Genomic DNA, 12,208 nt, shown 5'->3' on the forward strand with positions numbered 1-12,208 from the left:
GTATGAAGCCCCCTGGACAATTACCAAAATCACAGGACTATCAACAGGCCGGTGTGTACACATACGTGAGGGAAGCATTGTGCACAAAGAGTGTGAGTATGTGTCCGCACATTTATATGTGTGGGCCTGATGGATGAAGTAACCCTAGCTTACATCATGTAAATGCCACACCGGTTTTCCTGGAATCAACTTCTCATAATTGTACCTGACAGAGTTGTGCACCCGCAACCCCCACACTGAGCCACCGAAGAGGAAACTCACAGAAAGTCCACAGAGAATTCCCAGAACTGGACTGCTAAAACCCAAAGTGTGTTTTTTCCACCTGTGATATTCTATACATATGACTGCATAGAGAAATTAATAGGTGAGGTACATATATGGTACAGTGGAATACATTTGCATGGTTGAATTTGCGTCATGTTTCCTTTGAATTGCGGCCTTGGCCTTGGACGAGAGTAAAGATGAAATCAATAACCAGTGCATCAAATGTTGTAGGGATGATGGGGGGAAAAAAAGAAAGAAAATGACTTAAATCTTTTAGCTATGTTGAGTTGGACGTCTGGCACTGGCTTTTGGGAGGAGAAGGGACCTGTGTATATGTCAGATGTATTGTATATATGTGTTCAAGAGGATGACTATGTGTAATTGCACGTATGAAAGACAATACGCGTGTATACATATGTGTATACACAGGTGTGCTTATGTATGTGAGTGCATGATACAGTCTGGGCAGTGTCAGTTTCCGCTGCCTGATTGTGTGTGTGTACCTTATCTGATAAACAACATGTAACCATGAATAGCTGACATTCCCTTGGCTAGATGGGCCCAATCTGTGTTTCTTATACTCAAGCACTTGACAAAGCACGGCTGGCAGCGAGACCTCAGGGTAAAATATCAGCCCATGGACACTCTTAAATGTTCTTTAAATTTTTGATTCAAGGTTCCATCTTGAAGGTGGGTCAAATTGCCTGAAAGGCTAAGTTGAGGAGCAGTTTAAATATTCCGAACAAATATATTTAGATTCAGGCCTGTATGAGCCATTGTGTACCAATATTTCTGCCAAACTATTGCTCTGCATGGGTTAACTTTTCTGGGACCAACAGACCAATCACAGTCTCTAAAATACTAAGTAAAAGCAGGCTAACTAAAGTAAACACAGAACATATAGAAGTAATTTCAATTTCCATGATCAACCCAGGTGTGATCACTGCTGAAGTTCGAATATGTCTCTGCAACTGAAGACTCCCTGAGCTCCTTCTGAGGCTGCGGCTGTTGACATCCACAGCCATGTCTGCCATTACTTTTATTAACAATATCAACACTGCCATTAGGTATTCTGTTATTTCACTGATGCTTATATGTCTAAAGAATCCACTGCTAGCTACTTCTTATCAGCCAGCAGACAAATTGAATTGACATCAGCTTGAGCAAATGTTTACTCAGGAGATGTAATGAAAATTGTTCTGAAAATGACTCCTGCAGTGCTGTCTCAGGTGGGCTAATATACGTTAACATTAATCAGTGTGGAAAATCAAGAATAAGCCCATGCTGAGATTGTTGCGCTCATCTTTTTTTTTGTTTCCTCTGCAATGCCAAACTTTCAAAGAAGGGCTGGAATTTTGGTGGATGAGGTGTAAGAACTCAAGATCAAATTAACCACATGGATAGTCTTTTATTTTCATAGTGCATTAGCTGTGACTAATGCAGGTCTGGCATGAGCGCTGTCCCACTAAAATAATAGTTATCTTGGCTAAAATAGCCCGCCACTCTTTCTGGTGCAGTGTGTCGCACTCAATGAAATACCCCAATGACTCTCCACCGACTCTAACTTGGAACAAAAAGCGGTATATTCCTACAAATTCCAGAAAAAGCTGAGGGTGGACCTGTGTTTAATAACAACAATGGCAGAAACAATAGCTTTAGCAATGGTTGCGGCTGAAGATTACAGGTTCATCTTAGGCCAGCTTTTATGATATCCGTCGCAGGCCAGCAAGGCCATGATGGCAGCACAGAGCCCTGCAGGGACATGAAAGGCTATTCCACAGTGCCATGCACAAAAGCAACAGCAGGGGACCAGATGGTGCGATGTTTGTCTGAAAAAGTCAGTAAATTTTGGGCAATGGCTTCAAAAAGAAAGTGGATGATGACATTTAAACATTTGTATATTGAGAAAAGCCTGCGTGGGTGCAAGGAAAATGTGAACATGCATCAGAACAGAATGTGTTAAGACTATATTCTGAGGCTGAACTCAAGTTGTTGTTCTCTACTTTAAAACTCTGCATCCCCTCCTCCTGCTCCCCCTGAGTCTGGGTCAGACTGAATCATAGCTCCTGTGTTTACTCCCTGTTTCTCAGACTTTAGAACCCCACAGAGAGGCAGAAGGGGGGGAAGACAAATGAGAGGGACGGAAAAAAGAGCAGTAAGGACACCTGCTTATGATTCAGAGAACTGGGCCACACCGCGGTAAGAAGGTGAGAATGAGTCACCTTCCTCTTTCCTTCTATCCCTTCATCACTTGGGCCCTCTACAGGTGGGAACCTGTGGGTGCTTTGTCAGGAATCTGTCACTTCTCAGCCACCCTCCCATCACTCTGACGCTCCCATTCTACTGTATGTAAAAATAATGCAGGCAGCAATTTGACTTAGAGTAATGGAAGGATGTTTGAATTCCCCCTCTGAGATGCTGGAACCAGTTGGGAAACCACAACTATTTAAATGCAGGAAATCTTGATTTTATAAAACGTTAATATGATATGCTCTGGGGACGGGCGAACCCCCCCTCCCCTCCCTTCATCTAGTCAGCGCACTCTGCTGAAGAGAGGGAGCAAAGGAAAGGAGGAGGGGGAGTGTAACAAAAGGACAAAAGGAGAGAGAGGAGGAGTAACAAAATGAGGGAAAGGAGAAAATGTGAAGAAGAGCCACTTTTATAGTGTTCATCTTGTTTTTTACCCTCCACCTGCTGGTTAACAGCCTTAAATTGGAAAAACATTATAAGCGAATGGTGATAATTGACAGCACAGCTCAATACTAACTAATGCTGTATTTCTTCCTTACTTTTTTCTTCCCCTATGCCTCTAAGTTTCCGTTTCTCAAAATCTATCAGCCTCCATCTCTGCATTGGCCACATGGTAATTTTAGAGGCCTGAGAAATTATGTCTCCTCTCTCTCTCTCTCTCTCTCTCTCTCTCTCTCTCTCTCTCTCTCTCTCTCTCTCTCTCTCTCTCTCTCTCTCTCTCCAGAGCCATTACTCGTTTTTTTTACTGTTATGGCTGCATTTCCGTTCTCTGTAGTTGGACTGACTTCTTGGGAGAAAAAAGAAAATAAAAAAGAATTAATTCAAACTTTTGAAGTTTTGTGGAAGGAAAGCATAATCATTGTCTCAGAGGCTGAAATCAATTAAATCTGGGATCACAATGACTTTGGCTGATGACCAAGAGGTCCGGTTAAAATAACCCCCACAAATCCAACCCATGCCTCACACACAGCTGGCTTAATGCTATGTGAGTGTTTGGACAAAAATATGAGGTAAGTATAAGACTGTGTAACATATCCGTACATGGATCCAATGTCTCATAATTACTTTACAGTCACTTCTTTCAAGAAGTCCATGATACATGATCCTGTTTTTAGCAGTGTTGACCAAATGCATCAGAGAAGCTTTCAACAATGGATTCAAACCAGTTAACATATACACTTTTAGTGATGTTTTTCATTAATTTTATCAACGGTGCCTTTGTGAAACATGTCCATTGCTATAACTGTCCAAGTGTCCCATTGCAGATATATTTGCTGCCTAGCGTGGACAGAATGTTTATATGGATGTCACAGAAACACAAGCAGTAGAATTAGGAGGCTCACTGCTGCTGTACTCACACGTGGCTTGTACGGTGGTTACTGTGAGTGCATGCTTCATTTCTCTTTGAAATAGATGCTAACTAATATTAGAGAACTGACAATTCTCTTAGCTTTCCTCTTTTCACCACATTCCCCCATATAAGTCCCATCACCTGATTCCTCTTAACAGACTTGTCAGAGGAGAAAGGACCATGCCAGATGACAGGAGGAGTGGAGTGGAAGATGTGGAAACCACATGTTCATCAACCACTGCTTCCACATCTCCTGCTGTGTAATATACTCTCATGCAGATAAGAACATGTCTGTAGGCATCCGTTTGGAGCAGCACTCAAACACGCACGCACGCACGTACACACACTCACACACGCCCACACACAAACACACACACACACACACACATTACCATCCCCTCACTCAATCTGTGTTCAACTCTTCCTTCCTGTCAATCTCCTCCCATTATAGAACCTCTCCCTCTATCTCAAGTCTATCACTGCCTCCTCCTCTAGCCCTCCCTCCACCACACACATCAGTTCTATCTGTTCTCTGCTGTAACTCAATATGCAGCCAATCAGCTCAACGCTTTGGCGTTTTGCTCATTACAGACTTTACAGCTGTGGAGCCTTGCTGGGAAGTCAGACATCTGCATAACCGTCCAATATCTTCCCTCTCCTGGGTCGGCACACATAAACAGACTGAAGAAAACATCTGTTCTGTCAGTGAAATGATTGTGGGAGTCCAGGAAAGAATCTGAGAGATAAAGGGAGGATAAAGAAAGATGAGAAACTTCTGCTGCAGATGGAGGAAAGAAGCAGAAGGAAAAGCGAGAAAGGGAAGCTGGCCCTAAGGGTTAAACATTTAATTAAAAAGTCCTTAGAAATGGGCTGAGAATGTAATAAAACTTGCCATGGCCATTCGTTTCAGAATAATAACATTAACTTCTGATAAATACTCTACTTAATTAGGAATGAGTTGGGATATACTTTTTATAGTAAATATATTTTTATTTTATGTATATTTTATTTCTTCTTTATTTTAAAACTGTTATCAATTATGAATATATATTAACCAGTTATTGCTACAATGTAATATTAAATAAACATCTATGAATGTATTACATCAGTGTTACATTTGCATTTTTTGACATTCTACCAACCCAGTAGCTTATAAATTATCCGTTCTTTCTCATTGTCATTCTCAATTTACTGTACATTGAATTTAATTTAAATCCACATCAACAATGGACATTTAAATAATATATGACTAAATGTAACTAATACACAATTTAGCTCCATGGAAAAAAAATACAAATATCGAGGAGGATGAACTTGATTTGGGAACCGGCTTTCCTTCGAGGATAAAAAGCTGGAAAGAAAGGCAGGGGATGAGTGATAGGAGGAAAACTGGGATGTCCTCTCCCCCAGTGAGGCCCTGAAGACTCAGTAGCTGCAGAAGCCTGCCAAAATATAACCTCATCTGGGGCTGGAGACACCTGGCTATTCACACCAGAGCATGCAAAATGACTTCCACAGCTGTCTGATCATGTATTACATGTTTGGAGGAACAGCAGGGGTCTCTGTCATTCAATAACACGTAGTGTATGGGAGTTCTCATGACTCATGTCATGGGAATCATAATGGAACATAGCCCAGTTCCAAGACAGTTTATTTCTCTTTCATTGCAGGTGATGTTACACGTGGATTATCTTCTTTTTTTATGTCTCTTTCACCCCCCGTCCCTAGTTGCAGAAGGCTATGCATCCTTATACAAGATGCAAAGACATGTAGCTCAACGCATGACTAGTCTTTGCTTTACCTCAAGCTCTGGTAAGGGTTGGGAATATAACATGTTAACATTTTTTGTTCTAATCAGGAGATACAGTATGTGTGTCCATTCATACCTGCAGGGCATCCCCCAGGTCAGCTGTGCTGATCTCAGGGTCCTCTGTGGTGTTGAAAGGTACAGGAGTTATCCTGACGAATGTGAGGACACGGGGTTCAGGGTACTTCCAAAGCATCACCCCCGGGCTGTCCTCTGTTTCACTGTAGAACATCACCTCATGGGGTCCTGGTAATCTCTGGGACGCTGCAAGGAATTATCCATAATGTCAGAATACTTTCAATTTAATCTGTCAATAATCTATAAACAGGGTTTCTACTGTGCTTTAAAGGATGGCAGAAAAACAGAAAGGGAAAAGCTTATCGAAAACATAGACATGGAAAATATGAAAATGACATGAGGATGAAGCAAGATGAAATATGGAAAAGAGGAGGAATAGATTAAGCATGATAACAGAGTGGAACAGATAAAAGAAGGTGCAACTGAAAGGCAGAGGGTGAACTGGATGGAGTTTATATTTTGCTTACATCTAGTAGTATAAAACACATTTCCCTGCAGAATTCCATTACAAACAGCCTGTATAGAGGCTTTACTGGCTTCCTGGAATATTTTCAGATGCGTGTGGAAAACATCTGATGCAATCATTCTTTTCATATTATGAAATTGACCTTTCGTTGGAGCTATATTTGACTTGCATCTTACATCTTTGGAGCAGTGATGTTTTTATGGTAATTTCTATTATGGAGTCCAACCCCCCCTAAAACAGTATCTCCCGAAAGAGCACTGTGGATGTTTCCACGCTCTCAGAATGTTTATATGCGTAAGAAGCTGTATATATACAAAGTTGCCAAGTAAACATTTTTGCTATTGACTAAATAACCATTGATTGAACCATGCCTTGCACCTGCAACAGCTGGATAACACTGGATCTAAACTTCTGAGTGGTGTTTGACTAAAGTCCTGGCTGCTGTTTGTGATTCAAGTCCTTTGGAAAAATGTTTATTTGAAAAAAACAGTCAAGCAGAGAACTGCTGCTTTGTTTGGCCCCTGAGGATACAAGCTCTGAGACGCTCTTTGCAGAAAACACATTTCTGGGGACAGCAGAATCTGTCTGTGGCTGATTTGACCCTTTATGTGTAGCAGGCAGCTGCCTACTTTCTTGAGGATTTGTTTTCATTTGCGTTTGCTTAAAACTGGAGAAAGTGAGAGACCGAGAGAATCCGTCCACCCTTCTTTCCATCCAGCTTTCATCCACTCCTCTGACTATCTATCCCTATGTCAGGACTCTGAGGGGTCACTCACTGTTCTCTGTACTCAGGGGCCTGTCCTCCCTGACTGCTGACAACATGTTGCAGACAGATTGTCCCCTATGTTCCAGCTCACTACTGTACATTCTCCTGCTTCAGTCAGCATAGTAAATGCATCAAAGCCCACTGGAACGGTGCAACAAACAAAGACTCAACCACAGCTGACTGAGTGGACGGCTGGTCCACAGCCAAGGAGAAGTTTGATCCTCTGTGTACAATGTTCCCGTGTGTGTCTGTGTGTGTGCACGCAGGGGACAGCAGACACAGAGCACAAAGAGGGGGAATAAACAGCACGCTGCTCAGAGTGGAACCAGGCAGACGTGTCTGATGAAACTTCTTTCCACAGACGACTTTGATCTCACTCTCATTTAAGTCTGTGTGTATCTTGAGTGACATCTCACTTTGTCACAAGGGCTCTTTTGAGTTTGTAAGGATTCAGGGACCAGTGCTTACCACTCTTCCATCCATTCTGAAAACCTTGTCATGAAACAACCAGGAATATGTTTGTCCTAATAATATAATTTTACTGAGATAGATGTATTTAAAAATGTATTTAGTCTGTTTGTAATTACTGATATGAATACCAGCTGATAAAACAACCATAACAGGTAATCACTCTTTGGGAGCTTGGACTACTGCTGAAAATCAAGAGGCTCTTCTGTGAAACTAAAAGTTTGCATAAATTCAAACAGCATTCAAAGTAATATATATGATGATATAAGCCTGGCAACGATACAGTATGAGGCACATGTCTTCTCTGCATGAGATCAAAATGCACTGTATAAACATTCACCTGAGTCATGGATGTAGTGAAAAAGCCCATTACGCAAGTCATCTGAGCTGTGCTCTGTCTGAGGAGAGGGAGAGCCAGGAGAAGGAGGCGGCTGTGTGTGGTAGAGCTTGCCCTTGGAGCAGTAATCGGCTGAATCCTCTTTCTGAAGGTGAAGGTATGCCCGGAGGTGCTCCTCCACAAGATTCAGGCAATTCAGATGCTCTTGTCCCCAAAAGACCTGAGACAGAACAAGAGAAGGTAAGATGGATGGGATGCAACAACAAGTAAAAAGTGTGGGATGAGAAATGAGAGAAACAGGAAAACAGGGCGGTAAAGACAGGGCAAGATTTGGGAATTAAAAAAGAGAGCAATGTATGGGAAGTAAAGAAATATAGTAAAAAGCTTAAGTGACACAGACTCCTATAGCTGATCCATAAATAAACATTATTTTCCAAAACAAGAAGAGAAGTGGTCAGGGTTACCCTCATGATCAACCCTTCACATCCTTACTAATATTACCTAACATAACCTTACATCCTTCTTACTTACCCGTGGCATTCCCCTTCCCATGCGCCATCAAAGCGGGTCTGTCTGGGGTTTGGACTGAGGATGAGGAATATCTGAGTCAAAAGCTCTTCACACATGGAGCTGCCTGCCTGCTTGCCCCGCCACTCACTAGCTCACAAGGGTGGGTTATGACTAAACTCTAAAAACAGGAAAATTTGGGGATTTTTTTTCAAGGTTTTGGAAAGAAAGCATGAGAATAAGGAATCGGAGGGAATTCCAGTGGTTTTGTACAGCGCTTGATTAACATGCCAATATTTGCAAAGGGAAATGTATGATTACGTATTAAGTGTTGAGTCGCGAGTGATGTTTCGGTTAATAGGCATGCAATAAAAACATTAAGGGAAACATTCAAAATAGGGAAGGGGGTTACCCATGAAGAAGTAATGTGGAATAATACATTAGTAATAATGCGTTCAGTTAGTCACATTTCCAGAGTGGACATTATGTAACTTCTCACAGGAAAAAGGCACACATAAGATATATCCCACACCACACCCCCCAAAATAGCCTTATAATATTCCATTCCTTAACCAGCAGATGTGACTCAAATCTACAGTGGAATTACAGCATGCAATTCCTACTGTCATCACTTCAGCTGCAAAGAGGACAGAAGCCATGGCAGAACTGAAGAGGCTTCAGCAAATTTCAATAGAGTGTTAAGAGTGTGATGACCTGTGTCTGTGGGTGTCAGCTACACTGTAAGGATTAATTTGGAAACCAGAGGCACTCACAGCTGAGGTGACATTTTAGTGGGCAATAGCATTGCTTCAAGTAGGAGTCTGTTCTTTTAAACAGAGCCTCCCTCAAGCCCTCAGGGTAAGTGTCCTTGAACAAGACATTCAATTCTAACCAGTTGTAGAGGTGCTGATCTGACCCTGGCCTCTAAAACTGTAGCCGTGTGGGTTGATAAATTATATGCTGAGTTGATTTAATAGCCAAACCTGCAGCAGGTTGCCCTTCAGGTCCAGCAGCAGTTTAGGGGGCCCGGGCTCAGGTCCAGGGCTGCCGCTGTGCCGACACCACTGAGCCTCCAGGGAGGTGCTGCAGGAGAATGGCCCCAGCAGGAGATGGCTTCGGTCCTTTAGCCCAGTTCTCACCAACAAATCCTGCAGCTCCAGCAGCACGGAGGAAGACTGAACTGCGTCCAGGAAGACAGAAGTAGTAGAAATTAATGACTTATAGAGCACAGGGTAAAACTAGAGAGGGAAACATGAGGTAACTGATATGTTCAAAATAATGATAAAATAAATGTACCAAATCATTTGTGGATAAAGTAACAGTGGTTCCTAATTCATGACGATACCTTGGAAACTGAAGAAAGAGGGTTTAAAGAAATGCTCAAGATCAAAACTACTACTACCTTTACTCTGGTAATGCTCCAGATTCTACTTGAGAAATATTCCTTGTCAGCCCTCTTCAAACAGTTTGACAATATACTGTCACTTTTTTATTGTTTGTGTGCTGGATTTTCTGTGCAGAGTATTTTATATAAAGTCTATGCGGCAGAGTGAAGTTACAAAACTACCCTATATTTTCATAAAATCAACATTTATTTGCTTTACTGTTCACTTGTGTGGTTTATATAGAGGTTTAAATGATTCACTGAACTACTGATACTTTTTCAAACATTGCATAATAGCTATTTCAGAGGTCTGTTAAGCATTGCCCGACAATCTTCAGACCCAAGTTCACAACTTATTAAATTAAAAGCTCTGTAATTCCCCTCATTATAAAGCATTGCATTAACAAAACAAACATTGATCTTTTACTTTGAAGAAAAATTGGCAAACAGGAAGTGATTCTATGGATTTTGTTGCTGTGACTGAGCTCAGCACCTGCTGCACGTGTGACTGTCTGTGTCTCAGTCCGTTATAGTGAAATGGAAAAATGTTTTATATACTGTATATCAAAATGATCTGGCGTGGATTTAGACCTGCGGTGTGACCCCTGCAGTTAATGACCACTATTGTAGTTTATCAGAGAAGGTAGGTTGAAGAACATTCAACTGGGTCCACTGACCAACCGGTCAAACAGAGAAGATGGTAGTGTCCTTAGCTGGAGATTTATTGGCGAGTCCAGGACACTTTTCTACTGCTGAGGAGAATGGCGCCTTTCGTGACATACAGACGAGGATGTGAAAAACAGAACATGATGGTTGGGTTTTTTTGTGTAATTTAACAATCCCAGATCACAACACAAGTTGGAACCAGTGCAGTGCTTAGTGCTCTCGGCCAGAAATTGATGGATTTAAGTCTGTTCAATACACAGATGCTAGTGAAACCAATGACTCTTGGATAATAACACAACTACAATTTGCTAAGTTTATATAAACTTTTATATTTGTTCAAGTATACACGTAGCATGATTTTCCTCTTTTAAATTTGCATTAAGGGGCTTGGGGGGAGCTGGAGCCATGAGTCTAAAAATGAACAACATAAGTCAACATACATCCAGTCTGTCTCCTTGACAGACTGGATGATTCAAGTCAGAGCTTCTGTGATTTGGTAAACTGAAAAATTTAGCTAGTATTATGACAGTGAGAAATCCCTGATGCAATCCAGACAGTGGAGCCAAACACCCACTCAACCTGAAAGAACCAAAAGTAGCAGAAAAGCCCAATTTGGTAGGAAAGTTTAAAACATTTTCTGTCCTTTCCATTAAATTTGTGATGTGCCACTGTCATCACAGGCTGTTCTGAACTTGTCCTTGTGGTCCCAAAAATCACTGGACTGAAACCTCTTCCACCAGTCGTTGACATGGGAGGGTTGAACTGGTCAGTTAAATCTACAGCAGCAGCAGCCCACTTGGAAACCTCAACCCTGAATGACTAATAGTGCCCTAAGAAGAGGCTCTTAAAACATGCCTTTTTAGAAATTCTCACTCAAGTCTGAATCCCTCACTACAGGTTTTGGTGTTATGGTTACTATAATTTGGGATTTTATTTTCAATATTTGAACAGTAGTACACATTATAGACAAAGGTTGTTTGTACACTATTTAACAAACATTGTTATTTTTTCAAAACACAAAAAATGGTAACTATGTGTAAAATTGAAAATAAACACCCAGAGGGCACATTATGTGATATAAGTAAATGAATGGTAAACCTTTGATATCTGACTTTTTCTTTAGGAGCCCTATACATACAAGAGAACATGTATTTATTTTAGTACTGCTTTGTGATTTCTTGTAGATAGAGAGCTGTGTACGTCAGTGTTTTGAGGAACGACTACAAGGTTTGAGGGAGTGATGGAAAGTCATACAAAGGGAGGAGGTAATAAATGAGGAGACAGATATACATAGACATAGAGGTCGGGAGAGACAGAACCAGAAGGTATGAGAGACATAGAGCTCTATATGAGGAAGATATGTGAAGAGGACTCTTTTCAAGCTTGGCAAACTAACTACTTCTACAAAAGACAAACAACACAATATGGGGGGGGCTGGGCGCTTCTCTTATATAAATTATTTGGGGGAAATAGTATGTTGGTATGACTCATATCTCCCAGGAAAGACATTGTTGGTCCAAGTTGACAGTTTACCTGCTTCTCATCCTCTGGTGTTGCAGTGCAGGGAGAGCAATTACAGATTACTTACTGCACTGTGGACATTGGGTTTATTTTCATGGCTAAGATTTATCTGACAGCCCAGGGGAACTCCCTAACTGGCTTGTTAAAAGGAGAATCTCTCACAAGCTCATTTAGATTGCAGATGCATGTGTAAGTACAGTTCATACAGAAAAGTACATCCAAATGCCTGTATACGTACACATTGCATTCTCTCCTGTCTCACCACGCGTCATTTAAATCCCAGTTGACCGCAGCATCCTGGTAATAAAGCCAGCAACAGGAGCTAGCACTCCCAAAAATCACC

General features: G+C 41.5%; 1 protein-coding gene across 1 annotated transcript in view; it reads right to left on the reverse strand.

The window, feature by feature from the left end:
* LOC118113661 (vacuolar protein sorting-associated protein 13B-like) overlaps positions 1-12,208 on the reverse strand; it is a 311,783-nt gene that overhangs the window by 59,142 nt on the left and 240,433 nt on the right. Inside the window, exons 39-41 of the mRNA XM_035163589.2 lie at positions 9,278-9,474; positions 7,791-8,007; positions 5,752-5,936 (exon numbers count right to left, since the gene is read on the reverse strand). Of these exons, the coding sequence (XP_035019480.2) occupies positions 5,752-5,936; positions 7,791-8,007; positions 9,278-9,474 (599 nt within the window). The remainder of the gene's footprint in view (positions 1-5,751; positions 5,937-7,790; positions 8,008-9,277; positions 9,475-12,208) is intronic.

Source organism: Hippoglossus stenolepis, chromosome 8 (assembly GCF_022539355.2).
Source record: "Hippoglossus stenolepis isolate QCI-W04-F060 chromosome 8, HSTE1.2, whole genome shotgun sequence".
Lineage (NCBI taxonomy): Eukaryota > Metazoa > Chordata > Actinopteri > Pleuronectiformes > Pleuronectidae > Hippoglossus > Hippoglossus stenolepis.